The 20998-nt window shown below is 40.8% G+C and overlaps 1 protein-coding gene across 1 annotated transcript in view; it reads right to left on the minus strand.

Moving 5' to 3' along the window:
• Positions 1-20998, minus strand: part of SPTLC2 (serine palmitoyltransferase long chain base subunit 2) — a 98461-nt gene that overhangs the window by 60218 nt on the left and 17245 nt on the right. Inside the window, exons 2-4 of the mRNA XM_065940717.1 lie at positions 14445-14639; positions 1936-2090; positions 30-178 (exon numbers count right to left, since the gene is read on the minus strand). Of these exons, the coding sequence (XP_065796789.1) occupies positions 30-178; positions 1936-2090; positions 14445-14639 (499 nt within the window). The remainder of the gene's footprint in view (positions 1-29; positions 179-1935; positions 2091-14444; positions 14640-20998) is intronic.

The raw sequence follows: 20998 nt of genomic DNA on the forward strand, positions 1-20998 counted from the left end.
AGCTGACCAAACTAATAGTCTACGCTTACCAATTTCCTGCCGAGTGCTGCACACTCCAACTCCATACTCCTCTAGGACTTTGGCAGCTGCCTCCTGACATGGTCCAGTGTTCCTCGCAAATCCGAGATAGTTGTAGGAACCCATGTTTATAACATCTTTAATTACATTCCCTGTGTACCTGTATTTCAACAGCATAAAAGTTCATGAAACTCAGTAACAAGTCAAATACTTACATGTGATAATAAACTTATTGATAATACAAAAGGAAGCACCATCTGTAGGAATTAAGAGAGAATATGGTCTCCATGAAAAGCAGCTCAGACTCACTACCAATTAGGAAGGTGGACATTAAAACAAAATACCAATTTTCACTTATCAATAGGGATGTTTAAAAACTAACTATATCATGGGAATTCCCTGGTGGTCCAGTGATTAGGACTTGACGTGTTCACTGTTGTAGCGTGGGTTCAATTCCTGGCCAGGGAACTCTAAGGATCCCACAAGCCACGCAGCATGACCCCCACCCCCCCAAATTTTTAATTAAAAAAAAAAAAAAGAAAAAACTAACCATATTCAGTGTTGGCCAGGACACTTTCGTCAGCTCTAGATAAGAATATCTTTTCCTTTTGGAGGGCAGTTTGGCAGTACTTACCTATCAAAAGATACATTGGGTTGGCCAAAAAGTTCGTTTTTGAATGAGCTTTTTGGCCAACTCAATACATGTTTTTGACTGAGCAATTCCTACACACATATAAAAGGATATATGCATAAGGATCCTTCAAGTCACTACACAATTCATCTACCATGTCCCTTTCTCGGGCACGTGGACCAGTGACATTTCACATGGTGGAAGCGCAGTCAGCGCTGGACCCCAGAATAAAGATATCACAGTTCAAAGGCTTTACTGGTCTAAGACGGTCATGAAGTATAGACAAAGAATAAACTGCTGCTGTCTTAACTCAGAGACTGGGGTTTTTAAGATAGGATGAGGCAGCCCAGTGTGTTCTACATTACATGTATCTATACTGCAGAATATAAGTAACCACTACAAATAATGAGTTTGCTGTGAATAGGCACAAGAAAGATGTTATTGATATTTTAGCAAGCAAAAAACCAAGGTGTAAAATAATTTCTATAGTAAGATCCCATTTGTGTAAATCAAAACACTACGTGCAACCCCAGTAATACACTACATACATACGCCACAGAAAATATCTGGAGGAATAATATACAATCAACTGGTATAATGGTCACCTCTAGGAAGAGAGCATTTGTGGGGAAGTGGATTTGCAAAAGGACAGTGGTTAGTTCTCATAGGGGACCTTCACTTTATTTGTATTATTTAAAAAAAAATAATAATAATGACCATACAACCACATAGTGCTTGTACAACACAAACAAAATTTTATGAATAAATAACATTTTCTAATCTGTGTTCTGTGACAACCTAGAGGGCTGGCATGGGTGCGAGATGGAGGGAGGTTCAAGAGGGAGCGGACATACGTATACCTATGGCTGATTCATGTTGATGTGTGGCAGAAACTAATTATCCTCCAATTAAAAAAATTAGTCTTCTAAACAGTTCAAAACATTTAAGTAAAAACACTTCTTGAATCATCTGAGAAATAAAAATATTCATAAATAAATTCAGACACTTGATTCTAGTAAATGGCCTAACAAAAAGGATGATTTTTCTTTGTGTGTGTTTTTTAAGGAAGTAAAATTTTTTTTCAGCTATAATCCAACAGTGGGAGATGTAATAGAGAGATGCATTTTAAAAAATCTCCAAAACAATGAACAACATGCAAGAAAGTTAATCACGTTATATTGTACTCTCAATACTTCTACTCCTGCTTTGACAGAATATTCTAACTGCAATAGAAAATCTTCTGATGTGAAGAAATCCTCTGAAATAACTTCCCAATCAAGACTCACTTGAAGGACCAGTTGTAGTCATGAGACTGTCTCTCCATAATGTCCACCCTGGCTCCAGGCACACTGCAGATGGGCCGGTTCCAGTTGTCTCTGATTCTCATGTACAGATTCCTCGTGTAGAAGTTCTCGAAATCCTGGTACAATGACACGAAATCCTGCCAACGAATGGTGAGATGCTATATGTTTAACAGTTTCTCTGCACAATTTCTCTTTTCATATTACAAGAGCACTTTAGAAGGAGAGGTCAGTTATTCAGAATTAACTGATGTGGAAAACATTTGGGAAGGCATCCATTCTTTCTGTTGTTTTGAAACAACTCAACCAGACAAAAGTCACTTAGCTTTGACCAGCGAGCTCTAAGAAAACGGTTGCAGGTAACTACCTGACTGCACAAAAGTAGGGTCAAAGAATTTAACTCCGTAAAGCAGGCCTCATAAAAATAAAACTTAGCTGTACAGTTCTGTCAATAAATGGTTTTCCTTCCTAATCACCTTAGAACACTGCTCTCTGCTCCATCTCTGCCCCCATTATGTATTAGGGGAAATGCCATAAAACCCTGTAATTCCAGTTTCAACCAAGAAAAATAATTCCAAAATTAAGATTCCATTCTCTGCATATTTTCAAGGATCAAAAGGAAATTAATCCAAAGAATTATAAATAAGAAAAACTAAAAGGTAGGTAATAGAAAGACACCTATCTTAGGTTTCTTTCTTTGGATGGGAGTTTTTTAAAAAAATCTCAAAATGAATTTCCATGATCAAGACTTTAGATTTTAAAGATCTCCATTTTAAGTTATGCTAAAATCTAAGTCTGTAAAAAATACAGTCACAGTGGAGCTTTGATTAAGGCATAATGTTCGCTCAGAACAGGTGACCAGACCACACGAGGTCTACCCAAAGGTAAACAGAACAGAAGAAAACTGCACCAGAGTTTTACAATAGTCAGTAAACTACTGGGCTTCCAGCCCTCAGATCTGGGCTTGGCGCCAACCCAAGTTAACCTTTTAAATAAGCTAACCAAAAATATTAAAAGTTTAAGTCTTATTCTGTAAAAGATTTTCACTGCTAAAGAAGGCTCTACATAAAACTTTAAAATTAACAACCTTCTAGGACACTGGACTCTAAAGTGCCTACTAAATAAGCCTCACAGTAGATAAAAATCTTGTTAAATAAAGCTAAAGCAGAGTCACAAAGTTCTCAGGAATTTGTGGTACCTGATACCATCTCTCTTGCAATTGGTTCTAACATTTACATTTCCTTAAGAGAAAATATCCACAGATACTCTGTCACAACTGGAAATTTACTCCTCAAACATTCGGTCGACCAGAAAGTTTCTTCAGTTTTGTGTGTGCTTAGTTGGTCAATCGTGTCCGACTCTCTGCGACCCCACGGACTGTATCCCGTCAGGCTCCTCTGTCCTTGGGGATTCTCCAGGCAAGAATACTGGAGTGGGTTGCCAGGCCCTTCTCCAGGGGCTCTTCCCAACCCAGGGATCGAACCCAGGTCTCTTGCATTGCAGGCGGATTCTTTACCATCTGAGACACCAAACTTCCTGACCCAGGAATCAAACTGGGGTCTCCTGCATTGCAGGCAGATTCTTAAAAATAAAAAGCATTTTTCATTTTCACCAAGAACTTTACTGAACAATGTATTCACCATTTTGTTCCACTACTTTCTGCTATTTTACAGGCAGCTTCATAATTCCACCTTCCCTAAACTTTATATCTTTTTGAGCAAAGAACTGTTCCAGGTGCCTTTTACAATCTTCCAGGAAATTAAAATTTTTCCCATTAAGAGAATTTTGTAAAGTTCAAAATAAGTGGAAATCCAAAGTCACGATATCTGGTGAATACGGTAGATGAGTCAAAACTTCCCAGCCAAGTTGTAACAGTTTTTGCCTGGTCATTAAAGAAATATGCAGTTTTGCAGCATCCTGATGGAAGATCATGCATTTTCTGTTGACTAATTCCAGATGCTTTTTGTCAAGTGCTTTCAGTTGCTCTAAGCGGAAGCAGTACTTGTTGGAATTAATTGGTTTTCCGGAAGGAGCTCATAATAGAGGACTCCCTTCTAATCCCACCACATACACAACATCCCCTTCGTTGGATGAAGACCAACGAAGCCTTTGGTTCAGTTGGTGGTGGTTCATTTCGCTTGCCCCATGATCTCTTCTGTTCCAAAATTATTGTACAGTATCCACTTTTCATTGCCCATCACAGCTTGCTTTAAAAATAGAACTTTTCCATTATATTTCAGTAGAGAATCACATGTGGAAATACGGTCAAGAAGGTTTTTATTCACTTATGTGGAACCCAAACACCAACGTGATTAACATAACCAAGCAGGTGTAAATTATTTTCTACACTTTATCTGGATATTTTGAATATGTTAACTATCTCCTGTGTGATATAATGCTGATCATTCTCAATTAATGTCTCGATTTGACACATTAGTTCATCAACTTCAACTGGTCTCCCTGATGGTGAAGCATCATCCGGCGAAAAATCTCCAGCATGAAACTTCACAAACTACTTCTGATAGATAAGTCATGGTACCTTCTCCATACACCATACAAATCTTCTTTTGTGTGTTCAGCTCCATTTTTACATTTCTTGAAACAATAAAGGATAGAATCTGCCCGAAATGCGAGAGACCCAGGTTTGATCCCTGGGTTGGGAAGATCTCTTGAAGAAGGGAATGACTACCCACTCCACTATTCTTGCCTGGAAAATTCCATGGACAGAGGAGCCTCGTGGGCTACAGATCAAGGGTTGCAGAGTTGGACACAACTAAACAACTAACACTGCCACTTTCTTTTTTCAATATGGAGAAAAAAAATTTTTTTTTCTCTTCCATTTTCAATATTTAAATAGCTACACAAAAATTCAACAATTTTGATAATTTTTTTTAAATAGACACTGATATGACACCTGTTACAATACAATCTAACAAAATTTTTTAATGAAGTTAAAGACAACTAAGTGCCACTAGAGCCAGGAAAAACCAAACAAACATCTTCTCCAACCCAGTAAATAAGAGTCGCATTGGGGCAGAGGAATAAAAGCTGAGCTTTGTAGTTCATCGGCAGTGTGAGAGACAGGCTATAATAAGCGATGGCTGCAAAGCTAGCATTTCTCAAATGCCTAAAGACAAAACTCCAGGGAATTCCTTGGTGGTCCAGGGGTTAAGACATGGAGTTTCACTGCTGTTGGGCCTGGGTTCAGTCCTTGGTTGGGGAACTAAGACCCATAAGCTGCACAATGCGGCTAAAAAATAAATAAATAAGATAAAACTCTATCAACTACTGTATAAAAGGATTTTGGCCCCTATGACAAACAAGCTTTCTCTGAAAAGCCGAATAATGGGGCCATGTGTGGGTACATACATCCATACAGAAAAACGGCTGAACAAGCCTGTGCTTATTCTGCATTCAGACCAGTCTTTCAGCCTCAGGAGGTAAGTGACACAGACAAGAATCCCTGAGGGAATGTTTTACTTGAACTGCAGAGATTGAAAGCCAGGGGCCCACTTTCTGACATCTATTTCTCTCATGTAAAAATAGGTACTAATTATAGTGCAGGGAAGCAATTTTTTCAGAAGATTTAATAATTTCTATCACAACCTAAGTTGAACTTACCAACCATATTATATACAGCCATATTATATACCTTTATACAACTATACTATGTCCAGATATATGTCTTTCCTTCTTTATCTTATTTATTATTTAAAATGCAATGAAAACAGGAAAATTCCCAAACTTAGGACACAATGTATTAAGTACAAAGGCACTGCTCTTTATAAAGGGAGACTGATAAATTCGCTCCCTTTAGACACACACAGGAAGCCCACGGCTGATTCACGCTGACGTTTGGTAGAAGCACACACAATACTATTCTTCAATCAAAAATAAATTTTTAAAAAAGATACACACAGAGTGGCAAGGCAAGTCACAAAATGGGCTTAGACAGTTGTAAAATGTCTTCTAGAAGACATAAAAATTTCCTATAAACTGCTAGGAAAAAACAAAACAGAACAGAAACCCAACAGATAAAGCGGCCAAAGAGTTTAATTGGCACTTCATGAAATAGAAACATCAAATGATCATAATGCAAAGGTGTTTAACTTAATTGGGCAACTGAGAAATGCAAATTAAAACTACAATGAGATACTAGACATAAATACACCAGGACTGGCAAAAAAAAATTTAACTCTGACAATAGTAATTGTTGGTTAGGATGTGGAACAATGAGAACTCTCAAACATAGCTGTTAGGTGCAAAAAATAGTACAATCACTTTGAAAAACAGTTTGTCATTATCTAGTAAAGTTGAAGACTTGCGTATTCCAAGACTTGAGAAATTCATAGATACATGTTCAGGAAACATATATCAGAAAGTTTATAGCAGTTTTATTAGTCACTGACAAAAACTGAAGAAAAAAAAAAAAGCCTCCATGTCCACTAATACTAGAGTAGATACATTTTAGTAGTACACTCCTACACTGGGATTCTACAGAGCAATGAAAACAAAGGAGGTGGAAGTGCACCATAAAAAGCTGACTCCTACGCTGAATACACAGACTAAGGCACAAAAACATATACAAGCAAATCCATTTATACAATGCTCAAAACTGGGCTTAACTCAATGTTGCTGCTTACAGACATACGTGCAGGTGATAAAACCATAAAGAAAAGTCAGGACAAGTGTTGGCCTGGGGGAGAGGGAAAAGGCAGGACTGAGACGGGACTTGTCGGGGTGCGGTTTCTGAGGTGACAGCAATGTGCTACCTCTAAGGTGGTAGTTTCATCACTGCTCACTTATATAAGCGCTCACTACATCCACATCCATTTTTTTTATTAACCTTCCAAGATGTGTGTTGTACATATGTATATATTGGCTATATAACCAATGAAGAGGTTAAAAAGTAAAGGAAAGAGCATTTTCCAATAAATCTCAAACAAAAGTTTTACGTGACAGTCTGTTGAACTGCCTGGCTCAACAGTATGTTACCCAATTTGCTTTAACATCTGACCACAAGAAAACCCACTGTGTCTGCTGGCACTAAGGCACATATCTATTCAGGAAGCATCAGGGTGCTTCCGAACCTTCGGCCACTGAAACGGAAGGCTCCACACCTGAAACTTTTTCTTTACAAACGCTCTAACGTTGTTTACAGGTTACTATGGTACTGTTGAGACATTTCATGGTGATAAACAGGATGACTGATTGACTGACCGCGTGTGTGCTCAGTTGTGTCTGACTCTTTGAGACCCCATGGACTACCCCGCTAGGCCCCTCTGTCCACGGAATTTATCCAGACAAGAACACTGGAGTGAGTTTGCTATTTCCTCCTCCAGGGGACCTTACCAGCCCAGGGATCGAATCCCTGCAGGTCCTGCATTAGCAAGTGGGTTCTTTACCACTGAGACACCTAGGAAGCCTGGATAAAGAGGATACTGCATATCAAAGAAAGGCTAATGAAAAAAGTCTTTAATGGTCTAAATTTTTATTTTGGCAATACCTTTTTTAGAGAAGGAAATAACCTCGTAAGGTATGTCCAGATATAGCTGAAACATGACAAAATTGTTTCAATACTTAAGAGAATTTGAAAATCCTATAATTCCCACCTGAAGAAGCAATGAAAGTGAAAAGCAATCCAAAAAAGAGGGCATAATTGTACATGTATAGCTGGCTCACTTTGCTGTACAGCAGAAACTAACATAATATTGTAAAAGAGCTAAACCCCAATAAAAATTAATTTAAAAAAGCATTACGTGGTTAGGGGTATTACAGAATAACAATGTCATCTCTAGCTCTACTTAATGTTAAGACAATCAAAGGTGAAATAACCTGAGAAGTTATTAAGCTGGTGACTTTTAAAATCTTTGAACTGTGGTCAAGAGCTTTTCCGACTATTCATGTAAGTCATATTACTTGCTGTGTGTTCTTTCATGTTTTTAATGTTATAGGAGGTCTCTTACTTGCTGTTTCTGTAACATCAGTGAAAGCATAAAATGAGATTTCAAGAATACAGACATTTGTTTTCTCTAAATCTAAAAGTGGGTCATCTGTGTGTTTGCATCTGAATATGTACTCACACACAAACACACACACAGGACTGTGAATACATCAATTCAAAGCCCAAAACTTTTCACTGTAATTATTACCACCACTCACATCTTAAACACTTAAATGAATGTGTAGTATGATACATTAACATGTGCCAGGCAGTCTTTCAGGCACCGATTATACAGTGATCAAAAAGAAAATGACACTCTTCTGCCCTTGTGGAATTTATATTTTGGTGGAAGAAACAGATACGAAACAAGACACATGCATAAAATATAAAGTATGTCAGTAATGAAAAGTGCTAATGAAAACAAAAATCAAACAGAGAAGCAGGATGTAAAATGCTGTGTCATGCTGAAACTTAGCTAAGGTGGCCAGGGTACAATGAGGAAGAGAAAGCAAGGGAACCATTCACAAGACTGCCTGGGCAGAGCTTTCCTGGCAGGTGAAGAGCAAGCGCACCAGCATCCAGGCAAGACTGTACTTACTGAGAGCCAAGAAGGAAATGGAGAGAGGCCAGTGTGCCTGGAGCAGAGGAGTGAGAGGCCAAGTACAATACATTATGCCTAGGTGATCATTAAGATTGATAAAAAGGGGTGAAGTCTGAATTTCCTAATGGACCACATATGGCATTTGCCCAAAAGAAGAACCAAGGATAACTCCAAAGTTTTATGCCTAAGCAACTGGAAGAAGAGAACTGTTATTCACGGAGATGGGGAAGACAGCTAGTTGACAGGAGAAGGGGAGGTCAGCTTCGTTTTGACATGCAGAGTTTGAGGGGCATATGTGGAGATGCCAAGTGCGCAGCTACCTACACAGTGTAGAGCGCAGTGAGGAAGAGAGTGCTAGAGACATGTACTTAGACATTATCACAATGCAGAGGGGCACTGAAAACCAGAACAGTGGATGAAATCACCAAGGGTGTGAGTACAGATGAGAAGAGGACTAAGCATGAAGCCTGCACCACAACCTACATCCACATGGAGAAGTTGGGCAAATGACAAGGATGCAGCAGGAGAGGATGAGGAAAAACAGCCAGAAAGACAGGAGGAAAAAACAGGCAATCAGGTCCTGGAAACCAAGTGAGCAAAATGCTTCTAGAAGGAGGGGGTGATCAACTGGGTCAAACGCTGCTGAGAGGCCAAACAAGACGAAGACTGAGAAAGGACGATCAGATTCTGCAATACAGAAATTGTTTTAGTTGGAAGTGGTGGGGGCAAAAAAAAAAAGAAAAGAAAGTGGTGGGGGCAAAATTTGGACTGGAGTGGGTTCAGTGGAGAGTGGAAAGCAAGACTTTGCTACATCGAAGAACTCTGCTTTGAAAGAAGAAAGGAGCCGTAAATGAGGAGAAAGGCTGGAGGGAAGGTTTTTCTGAGATGGGAGAATAACCATCTACACTACCTGCAATGACGTGATACAGGACAAACTGAGGCAAAGCTGACTCACCGGAGCCCAGAGGCCAGCACTAACTGTAGTGAACGGGAGCAAGGAACCGGCCTGTGTTAGCCGTGACAAGCTCTACTGGACAGCCACACTCAGGTAGCGAAGATCGCTTTTTTACATTTTCAGTCAGCTGTTACCAAAGATGTCATGGCATTTTCCAAATGCTTTAGTGAGAAGCAACAAAACCAAAATGCAGCTTGAAACCTAAGGAAACCTCAGCACGGTGTCTTAAACTGGGATCTAAGAGCTGCTGAGGCGCTTGCTGGTAGTCTCTGGGACCTATGAATTACTGTTTTAAAACTTTATCTTAATAAGCATTTTGAAATCGGTTTGCCAGTTTGACACTGCAACAGTACTCAATTTAAACTTGGAATGACCTAGGATAGGGGATAGGAGACCTGTTTCTTAAACTTCCACATTCTGAGTTAATAGTAAGAAACAGTTCCAAACTGCTGAATGCACAGAACAGCTAAATAAAGAAACAGAGACCTCAAGATCCTAAAGTCAAAAAAACTTCCTTAAAAAGTTACATTGTTGCTATAAACAAAAAAGCCTAACAGGTGACAGGGAAACTCTTGTAAACCAAGCAACATCACTAGTGCAAAAGGGGAAAGTGGTAACATTTAATAAAAGTCTTTAAAAAGGTTTATTTTGGATTTAGATTCCCAGTGAGAAATTCCTAGAAAATAGGAAAACAGACTACTACTCTATACAATGAAATATGATTTAGTAATAAAAAGGATGAATAATTGAAATACTACACCATAGGGCTTCCCTGGTGGCTCAGACAGTAAAGAATCTACCTGAGATGCAGGAGACCCGGGTTTGATCTCTGGGTCGGGAAGATCCCCTAGAGAAGAGAATGACACCCCACTCCGGTACTCTTGGCTGGAGAACCCCAAGGACAGAGGAGCCTGATGGGCACAGTCCATGGGGTCACAAAGAGTCAGACACAATTGGAGCGACTAACACTTTCACTTTTTTTCACTTTTTATACATGGATGGATTTCAAAAACTTTCCAAGCGACAGAAGCCAGACACAAAAAATCATACATTGTATGATCCCATTTATATAAAATGTCTAGAGACGGAAAGTAGATTAGTGGCTACTGAGCATGGGGTGAGGGAGGAAGGGAGATTGTTACTGAATATGGGTTCCTTTTTCAGACAAAGAAAACACTCTAAGATTAGCTTATGGTGCTGACTGTACATTTTCTGTAACTAGTAACAAAAATCATTCAACTGTACATTTCAAACAGGTGCCCTTCATGGTATATAAATTATATCTCAATAAAGCTGCTTAAAAAAAAAAAACAAAACACAGGCAGGGGACTTGCCTGGTGGGTCAGTGGTGAAGTATCCGCCTGCCAACGCAGGACACAGGTTCCACCCCGAGGCGAGAAGATCCCACACGCTGCGGGGCAACCGAGCCCCACACGCTCTGGAGCGCGAGCTGCAGCTCTGAGGCCACGCGCCACGGCTACTGCGCCCTAAGGCCCTGGAGCCTGGGCTCCCCAACAGGAAAAGCCACGCGGTGAGAGGCTCGCGCACTGCGGCTAGAGAGCAGTCCTGCGGTAACGAAGACCCAGCACAGACAAAATTAGATGAATTAATAACCATTAAAAAAAAAAAGTGCTGGCTAACCAACAAGGACCTACTGCGGAGCACACAGAACTCTGGCCCAGCGTTATGTGGCAGCCTGGACGGGAGGGGAGTTTGGGGAGAAAGGATACGTATGGCTGAGTCCCTTCGCTGTTCACTTCCGACTCTCACGACGCTGTTAACTGGTGATGCGCTGTGCTTGGTCGCTCAGCTGTGGCTGATTCTTTGCGACCCCACGGATCGCAGCCCGCCAGGCTCCTCTGTCCATGGGGATTCTCCAGACAATACTGGAGTGGTTGCCACTGCTTTCTCCAGGTAATCTTCCTGATGCAGGGACTGAACCTGTGTCTCCAGCATTGCAGGAAGATTCCTTACTGCTGAGTCACCAGGGAAGCCCGTGCGGTAACTACCCACCATAATTTGCTCATGACTTCTAGGTATTTTCTATTTAGATGTTGGAACATTTTTATTAATTCAAGCTTTTACTGTATCTATCACATACATGTTTCTGAACTACTAGCTTCACCTCACATAATAAAGAAACCACACAGGAAAAAATATTTTCATCCAAAATACCACCAATAACAGAATCAAACAGTAAAGAATTCCAACAATTTTATGCCAGTTATGTAAAACAGAACACACTTACACAAAACTCACCTTTACTAGCATGACTGTGTGGTTCATTTCTACCCAAAGCAACACAGAAAGAAGAACTAACATAAATAGTTTAAGCAGGCTCTCTTTTGTAACGGAATGAGGGTAAAAATAAGGATGTGGTTACAAGCACCACTCACTCAGGGAAATGAGAAAATAACAACATTTTACAATCCTAAGCAAGCACCTTCCCCCCCCTTTCCGGTGCAACACTTTAAAAATGGCCTATCCCTCTCACTATATCTAATCTAGCATCAGAAAACACACACGATCTGACATAAAGCCGAAGAAGCCTTCCTTCTCTTCTAAAAGCTGAACTGTTACGAGAAAATGGCAGATTTCAGGTGTTAGCTGCTAATGCCATCTACTATGAAAATCCTACTGAAATGGATTTGAATGACTGAGTAAGGTCCTCCCATGAACAAACTCTATAGGTAAATGTCCCCCCTGTTCTACATACTTCCTCCTGTTACTTCCTTCAAGAAATTATTTCCTGATTCACTCTGTGCTACTCAGGTTACTTTTTTGTTCTACATCTGCATACAGTCCAAGTACTATTTATCTCTATGGTGCTTTGCAAAGGCCCACGATTTTGAAGTGTTCATGTTTCCTCAACAAAATCAGATTTAAGAGGAGAATCTACGTGTTCCAACCCTTCTACACAAAGTGAAGTACACACAGGCAGTCCCAACGCTTCGAAGACGCCTCTGGAGATGAGAAACAAGTTCCGAAGACAGTGTCCTCCTTCACAGAGGAGCTCAGACGCACCCCCACGGGCTCATTCGTGCATCCATCACACTGGGAGAGAGAGCGGCAGCTGTGCACACTCTCCCGTCACTCCCCTGCTCAGAACTGCCTAGGGCCTCCCACCGCCTACCAAACACAACTTCTCACACGCTCACTCTCTAGGCTCTCCCAAACATTCCCCGTGCCCCTGCCTACACTTCTACCCCCTCAGCAGCAAAGCTCTCTACACCACAATCGGCGCTCCCCCCACCCCGACCTGTATATGTTAATCATTAGGTTACCATGGTGTGCAGACACTATGAGAGGTCCTTGTAGATAAAGATTTTCTAGTCTGAATATGTGAATAAAACTTTAGTTCCCATCAGTCACCACCAGCACCACCGACTCAGTCTAATAAGGATGATACTGGTTTGTACATTAGTCATAGTGGTACTGTAACAACACAGGAAGTAGATAGTAAGCTAATAACCTATAGTGGGTAAACCAAACCTGGGGGGGGGCATGAAAAATCAGTCGTGTGGATGCATCCTGCCAGATAGCCTATTTACAGGGATATACAGAGACAGAGGGAAAAAGGAAAAAAGTGAATAAAAGAAATTTAATTTGTTCTAGCTTTAATGATGAAAATTAGTCTGGCGTTCAGAATGAGTTCTAGAGTTCAGAAGGCAGGGTTTTGCTTGCGTTAGATAGGGCAACGAGGAAGGGCCGCTTGTGGCTCTGGGGCTGGGGAGGGGACAGCACGGTTGAGCTGAGAGAAGAGGGCCTGGCTCCTCAGCTCTCCCGTTTCAGGATCCTCAGTCCCCATGCTGACTGGTTTCCGCCTCCTAGGAGCCGAGGACGCCCCTTCCCTCCCCGTGTTTCCTGGCGCTTTATTCCCCTTCCGCGCCTCGCCACCCACTCCCAGCATCACTGACCCTCTCAGTGCTGGTCTCACCGCCGCCACGTCTGCCGCTCTCCTCTTACACCCCATCAAAGTGAGAGGTTTGCTGGGCCACAAGCGCCCAACTTCCGAATCCCTTCTCTGATAAGTACACGCCCTGGCCTGGCAGGCCACCCCCTCCATAGTCCACGTGCGAGAACACTCAAGTTTGCTTTCTGCAAGATCAGGCATTATTTCACTCTATTTATTTTTTCAATAGAAAAAGGGGGAAAAATCCTTTATTATAGGGAAAAAGAAAATCTTATATTATTTTAACTAATAAAATTGAAAAACTTTAAAAATGCCCATAACAAAAATTTTGGTTTGGAAAAGAACACGGTATTGTTCCTTAGTACAAGACAACTTAGGCTTTGCTTCTTTGTTTGTATTTTATGGGAGTATAGTTGATTTACAACAATTTTTTAAAGAGTAGATAATACATGTATATTATACTTAACTACAGAGGCACAAAGGAGTATGCAGAGAAGAGTGAAGTGAGGGGAAAGAGGGTCTCCCCCCCAGAGACAATCATTACATCTCTGTTTACCAAGACTAAAACAAGATTGCTTTCCACGGAAACAGAGTAGCTCAGTCACATTCTGCTTCAGGGTTTGCGTTTTTGGGGAGTAGAGGCAATCTGTGAACAAGACACGCGTGTACAACACGTCTGTGACAAAACACAACATGCGTTCTGAAGAACACGATCTTTCCTGAAGACTGCAGACACAACTTGGGACACCATATGGTATCGTGAACAGAAAGGTCATGGATTCTGGCTCTTCACAGGCCTGTCTCCACAAACCAGTTCTAACATCACACATCTTGGGAAACATCACTTAACCAGTGAACTGCAGCTTTCTTATCCACTAAGTAGGTATAGATTCTTGTGATGATGAAATCATGTTGAACGCTTTGATTTCTCTGAGACTTTACCTGTGTCCTCACTTTCCCTGTGGAGTGTTTTCATTTAACTGCATCCAGATTATTATTACCTTTTTTATCGTAAAGTATATCCAAATGCCTAAAGAAAAAAAACGAGTGAGAACGGCAAGAACCGAAGACTGACCATTACCTTTTGTTCCTCTCTTTCGGTGGCATGGTGACACTTTTCGATTCTCCAATGCCTCAGGAAATCTCGAAGATATCCAAAGAGAGTGAGGACACCATACCCCACATAAGTAAGCACAGCAACCAGCATTGGTGTTTCTTCAAAACCTTCGTTAAAGGGCCTTTTATACAGTCCTCCGTTCTGTGTAACATGATGTATCTAAAAGGGAAGTTCACAATGTTTATTTCAGTCATGGGAAGAAAAAGATTACTACTTAAAATCTGAGTGCCTATAGATGCGCAACCTTCAGAATTCTCTAAGTAATTGTCAAAAAAGGAAAAAAACCAAAACCCAAACACCCACTAAGCTCTAGGCAGGGCATAATTTTTTTCAATGGAAATAAGTTTTAACTCATAGATACTTCAGATGGAACAGAGAGAAACAAGGGAAGAAGGACTGTCTAAGAAAAATGCTTAACACTGATTTCTATCGCTTGATTTTATGAAAGAGATCCTAAAACGGTATAGCTGGAGAATGCGTAATTTTCTTTGTTCTAATGAAGAAAGCAGAAATGGACAAAGAGAAAGCTTGTTCTGAAAATAGCATACTAGCTTACAAACAATCAAAAGTACATTTAGTTTTAGAATAAAATTTAGAATAAAATAAACAATTCATAAATATTTTACTAGCGTATATTCTTAAAGTCATCAAGACATAGCAGTTCAAATAATTATCATCATGAGGCCCTACGAGAACACAGTCTATACTGGCCTTTGTTGTTAGTGCTAACACAAATAAATTATGTGCAGGAGTAAAAAGCTTACATAAGAGTGACCCAGCACTGCATAAAGCAAAAACAAAGTGAAATCTCACACAAGGGGAAAAACTGTTAAGAGTGTTCAGTAACAGTCCTGAAATCATTCTGCTCTCCTTCGTCCTGACCTAGTGACTCTTTCCAAACACTTTAAGATTATGCCTAGTTTCCTTTTTAAGGGATATCCAAATTTTAACACATCAACACCAAGGTACTATACTTTTGATCACATAGGTGAAAACTTTTTACTCTTTGTTCAATTTTAATGGAAATGTTACTTTAGAGTAAAATTCCACTGAAGTAGTTTGTACGTACTTTTCTTTTTTTTTTTTATTTTTTATTTTTTTTGTACGTACTTTTAATCTTAACTCTGAAACAACCAACTACTGTGAGGATAGTCAATTACAATTTCAGTTCAGTTCAGTCACTCAGTCGTGTCCGACTCTTTGGAACCCCATGGACTGCAGCACACCAGGCTTCCCTGTCCATCACAACTTATAATCACAATTTACTAGCAACATATATTTTCAATTGAGCACCATACAAAAGTTAAGAATTTCAAAGGAATAGAAGACTCTTTCTTGGCCTCTCAGGCAACCTGATCCAAGGACTAAATAAATTTTAGATTACTGTATCCTGGGAATGTTAGGTTGAGAAAGCTACTAGAATGCTACAAGTCAGAACAGTTTGGGAAGAAATTACTGTATGTGATGGAGGAAAGACATTTGCATAGGCATGATACATGGAATCTGTTGGTACTAATTCAATTTGGTGCCTAAAGAACTTCTGAAAACTATTCCTAAAACTAACTTAAGTCTTTATCAATCTCTTCCCCAGAAGTGGAAGTCTGTGTTAACATTTATTGCATAGTAAATTTTTACGCAGGAGCAAAGCTGTAATGTGTTTAGAACAGAATAGTTAAAAATAAGTCAATATCTGAAGATAAAAAAATTGTTTAAAAGTAGTAACATGTAAGCAAGCTATTAAGCTGGACAAAGCACAATCAAGAGCACTTAAAATACAAGAAAAATAACATCCTAATCTTTAAAAAAAAGAACTATAAAAATATTTTGCCATAAGAACACTGTGTTTGAACACCAGTACCTAACTCACCTTTTAACTCTGAAATTGTTTGAACTGTTTTTTCTCAATAGAACATACGAATAAAAAGTAAGGCAATTTTCAGAGCTCCTACGCCTCTAACAAATGTGTAGAGATACATATGCCGGGAACACTGTGGGTGGATCTCTTTTAAAAAGATATTTGCCTTTATTTTCAGACACACCCAAACCAGCAAGACCATGTAAATTTACACAGTTGGCTGGACTCACCAGGAAGCAGGAAGTTTAATCCTTAGTTTGCTTTGAAATATTGTGTGATTCTCTCATAGCTTCATTTAATAAAATTAAATGCATTTTAATGAACTGAGATTCAACTGTGCAGCAACTTCTATAACATGGCCTCAGTCAAAGCCTGTGTGTGTGAGTTGCTCAGATGTGCCCAACTCTCTGTGACCTCGTGGACTGTAGTCTGCCAGGCGCCTCTGTCCATGGGATTCTTCAGGCAAGATTATTAAGGCAAGAATACTGGAGAAGGTCACCAGTTCCTTGTCCAGGGGATCTTCCCAACCCAGGTCTCCCACACTGCAGGCAGATTCTTTACCATCTAAATGCTAAATCTGAACTTTGACGTGATTCAAATAAAAATAATGGTGCTATCACCCTATATGTGTATAATATTCCACAAGGGAAAGTACCAGGTTGATTTCTGTTCACTGTACAACTAGCACTCAGGATAGGATTTATTAAGTGCTAACAACATTGAGAAAACTAAGATCATGGCATCTGGTTCCATCACTTCATGGCAAATAGATGGGGAAACAATGAAAACAGTGACAGGCCTTATTTTTTGGGGCTCCAAAATCACTGCAGATGGTGACGACAGCCATGAAATTAAGACACTTGCTCCTTGGAAGAAAAGTTATGACCAATCTAGACAGCATACTAAAAAGCAGAAACATTACTTTGACAACAAAGGTTCATCTAGTCAAAGCTAAAGCTTTCCCAGTAGTCATGTATGGATGTGAGAGTTGGACTATAAAGAAAGCTGAGCGCCGAAGCATTGATGTTTTTGAACTGTGGTGTCAGAGAAGACTCTTGAGAGTTCCTTGTCCATCCTAAAGGAAATCAGTCCTGAATACTCATTGGAAAGACTGATGCTGAAGCTGAAACTCCAGTAATTTGGCCACCTGATGTGAAGAATCGCCTCATTTGAAAAGACCCTGATGCCTGGAAAGACTGAAGGTGGGAGGAGAAGGGGACGACAGAGGATGAGATGGTTGGATGGCGTCACTGACTCAATGGACTTGAGTTTGAGTAAACTCTGGGAGTTGGCGATGGACAGGGAGGCCTGGTGTCCATGGGGTCGCAGTCAGACATGACTGAGCTACTGAACTGAAAAAACATGACTTTTAGAACAGAGGTGCCTGGTGGGCTACAGTCTGTGGGATTGCAAAGAGTTGGATGTGACTTACAGACTGAGCAACCACAGGAGGGCCTTGGGCAGAATGTTAGGGGCTGAGCATTTGTGCCTCTGCCCCCATTCAGATGTTAAAGCCCTAAGTAAGCCTTTCTGTATGAAGGTATCTGAAGGCTGGGCCTTTGGGGGTTAATTCTGTCTAGGTCCCAAGGGTGGGGCCCTCTTGATGTGACTGTGTTGTTTCCAACTCTTTGAGACCCCATGGACTGTAGCCCACCAGGCTCCTCTGTCCATGGGGTTTTCCAGCCAAGAGTACTGGAGCCGGTTGCCATTTCCTCCTCCAGGGTATCTTCCCAGACCAGGGATCGAACCCAAGACTCCTGTGTCTCCTGCACTGGCAGGTGGATTCTTTACCACCAGGGAAGCCCATCTGATCTCAGAAGAAGGGCAGGCAGAGATCTCCACTGAGGAAAGGTCATGTGAGCATACTATGAGAAAGTGCCTGTCTACAAGCCAGGAAGAGAGGGTCCTCGGGAAGAGGGTCCTCCCCAAGAACTGAACCTGCCAGCACCTTGATCTTGGACTTCCCAGTCTCCAGAAGAGTGAGAAACAAACATCTGTTGTTTCAGCCACCCCATCTATGGTATTTTGTTAGAGAAGCTTGAGCTAAGGGAGAGGTGAAGGGACATAATGCATATAGCCTACTCTCAACTGGTACAGGGAAAAAGAAGTGGGTGTGTGTGTGTGTGGAGAGAGAGAATAATGGAGAATTTTCTTCATGAACCATTTGTGAGTCAGCAGCAGTTATAATGTACCTTTATTTTTTAGTACTTCAGTGCATATTTCTAAAAACAAAGACATCTTACCTAACTACAGGACAATTATCAAAATCAGGAAATTGCTAGAATACTAATATGGACTTTATTAGATTTTGCTAATTGTCCTAAAAGTGTCTTTTGTAGCAAAAGAAAGATCTGGATAATGTATTGCATTCTCTCTTTCCTTTTAGAATAGGAAAAAAAAAAAGGGCGAGGGGGAAGGTTTTATAGTAAAATAAATAGAAGGAATAATCCTGAGCAGAGGTTTCAAGAATCCCGTGAAAGGAAACAAAGTAACTACGCAATGAAGCAATAATGAGGAAGTAATTATTGGAAAATGGAACCTTACATTTCTGATATAAACACGAAATCACAGGGGCACGATTTCTTTTAAAGCAAATGTGACAGCAGGATGACAGGACCTATCACCACAGAACGTGCTCACCTGGCGGAGAGCTCAGGGCAGAGAGTATTTTAAAACTAAAGCTCAATATGAACCACCCATTATGCCTCAGCAATCAAAGGGCTGTTATGTCTTTTCTTTTAAATGAACCCTATTCATTTCCAGCGATATGCTGTGCTGTTCCTTAAAAATCAGTTCTGCTGAAATGGTCTTTTCTTGGAATTTTCCTGCAATGTACTAGCCTCTCTCTACTGCCTACCACACATACTAGAGAAAATAGTTTGGAGCTTTACGCCCATCACACAAGCTACGCCACACTCTGAATGTGTTATTTCCAGAAGTGTCCTGATTTTGAAAAGCAGGGGGTCCACATTTTTTTTTCCTTTGCAATCAGGATAAATTCCTGATTTCTTGTTGGTTAGTATCTCAGATGGAATGGACTAAGAAATGCTTCCATAGCCAGCTGTATTTTCACATGACCATATTCCTCTTGCGAACTCCATGTAAGCTCCGCATGATTTCAGTCTGCGGCTCCCTATGCGCTCTGGGCAGTGGCGCCCTCCACGGGGGCCACTATCGTCTCCCACCACCCACATCTCTGTAGCACTCCTCTGTCTCCAGATAAGCATCAAGGTATGACAGATGAATGTAACAGGAGGTCGTGTGCCAGGGCGGGTCTGCACAAATTCCACATCTTCCTCTGAGGTCTCTTCTGCCTCAACGTGTTCTGGGCCTGTAACACAGAGCTCGCCACTGTGGTATAGTGGGCGCAAACTGCAAAGGCCCCCGGATTCACGTTGGTCTCCCTCTTCTGGGAATATTCCCCGCACCAGGGGTGGGCGCCTGGTGGTCACACCTGTGCAGTAGGACCCGGTTTCCTGGCTCGTAACTGGCTGGCACAGGGGTAGGCACCTCTGCCAAAATGAACCCAGTTAACTCTCGCGCGCAGGGATTTAAAATTTCAGTGGGGAAGGAGTCTGAAGGGCACTGGACCACCAATGTCCTGGGGGAAAGGTCCACAACCTGCTGCAGGAAGTCCCAAGCACTGTTATTTCCTGTCATTTTACCTTTTCTGAGTGGTTCATCAATACCTCCCCACTCTCTCCTTTTGCTTGTATACCCATCATCCTTACAATAAATCGCCTTGCTGTTCAGTGAGAGTCAGCTGATATCAACTGAAAGAAATTTAACAGACACAGACTCTGTGTTAAAAATATTTTAGAACTATTTTTCTGCACTTACTAAAATAGTTTTTTATATGTTGGCACAGCCTGAAAACTTTTAGGGCTTTAGTAAATTTTAAAAACTGACTCCCCACTTTATCAATTTTGTGCATTTGGAATATTGTTTATGATCTTATCTAGGACAAGGGATACCTGCTCAACATTATAAGTACTTACTTCTCTATATTAAGGGACATAGATTCTAACTGCCTGCTATAAGCAACCTCTTCCCACATTCTCATTAATACACATGACAACAGACCCCCAAAAAAGGGGAAAAGCCAGAACCAGCATTTTTTTAAAGGGCAACAAATCAAAGAGATCATAAATCAAAATTCAGGTAATATTTATTGCCAAGTTTCTGAAAGAGATGGGAATACCAGACTACCTGACCTGCATCTTGAGAAGTCTGTATACAGGTCAGGGAGCAACAGTTAGAACTAGACATGGAACAACAGACTGGTTCCAAATAGGAAAAGGAGTACATCAAGGCTGTAACTGTCACTCTGTTTATTTAACTTCTATGCAGAGTACATCATGAGAAACGCTGGGCTGGATGAAGCACAAGCTGGAATCAATATTGCCAGGAGACATATCAATAACCTCAGATATGCAGATGACACACCCTTATGGCAGAAAGTGAGAACTAAAGAGCCTCTTGATGAAAATGAAAGAAGAGAGTGAAAAAGTTAGCTTAAAGCTCAACATTCAGAAAACTAAGATCATGGCATCTGGTCCCATCACTTCATGACAAATAGATGGGGAAACAGTGAAAACAGTGGCTGACTTTATTTTGGGGGCTCCAAAATCACTGCAGATGGCGATTGCAGCCATGAAATTAA

Source organism: Muntiacus reevesi, chromosome 7 (genome assembly GCF_963930625.1).
Source record: "Muntiacus reevesi chromosome 7, mMunRee1.1, whole genome shotgun sequence".
In the NCBI taxonomy this organism is placed as follows: Eukaryota; Metazoa; Chordata; class Mammalia; order Artiodactyla; family Cervidae; genus Muntiacus; species Muntiacus reevesi.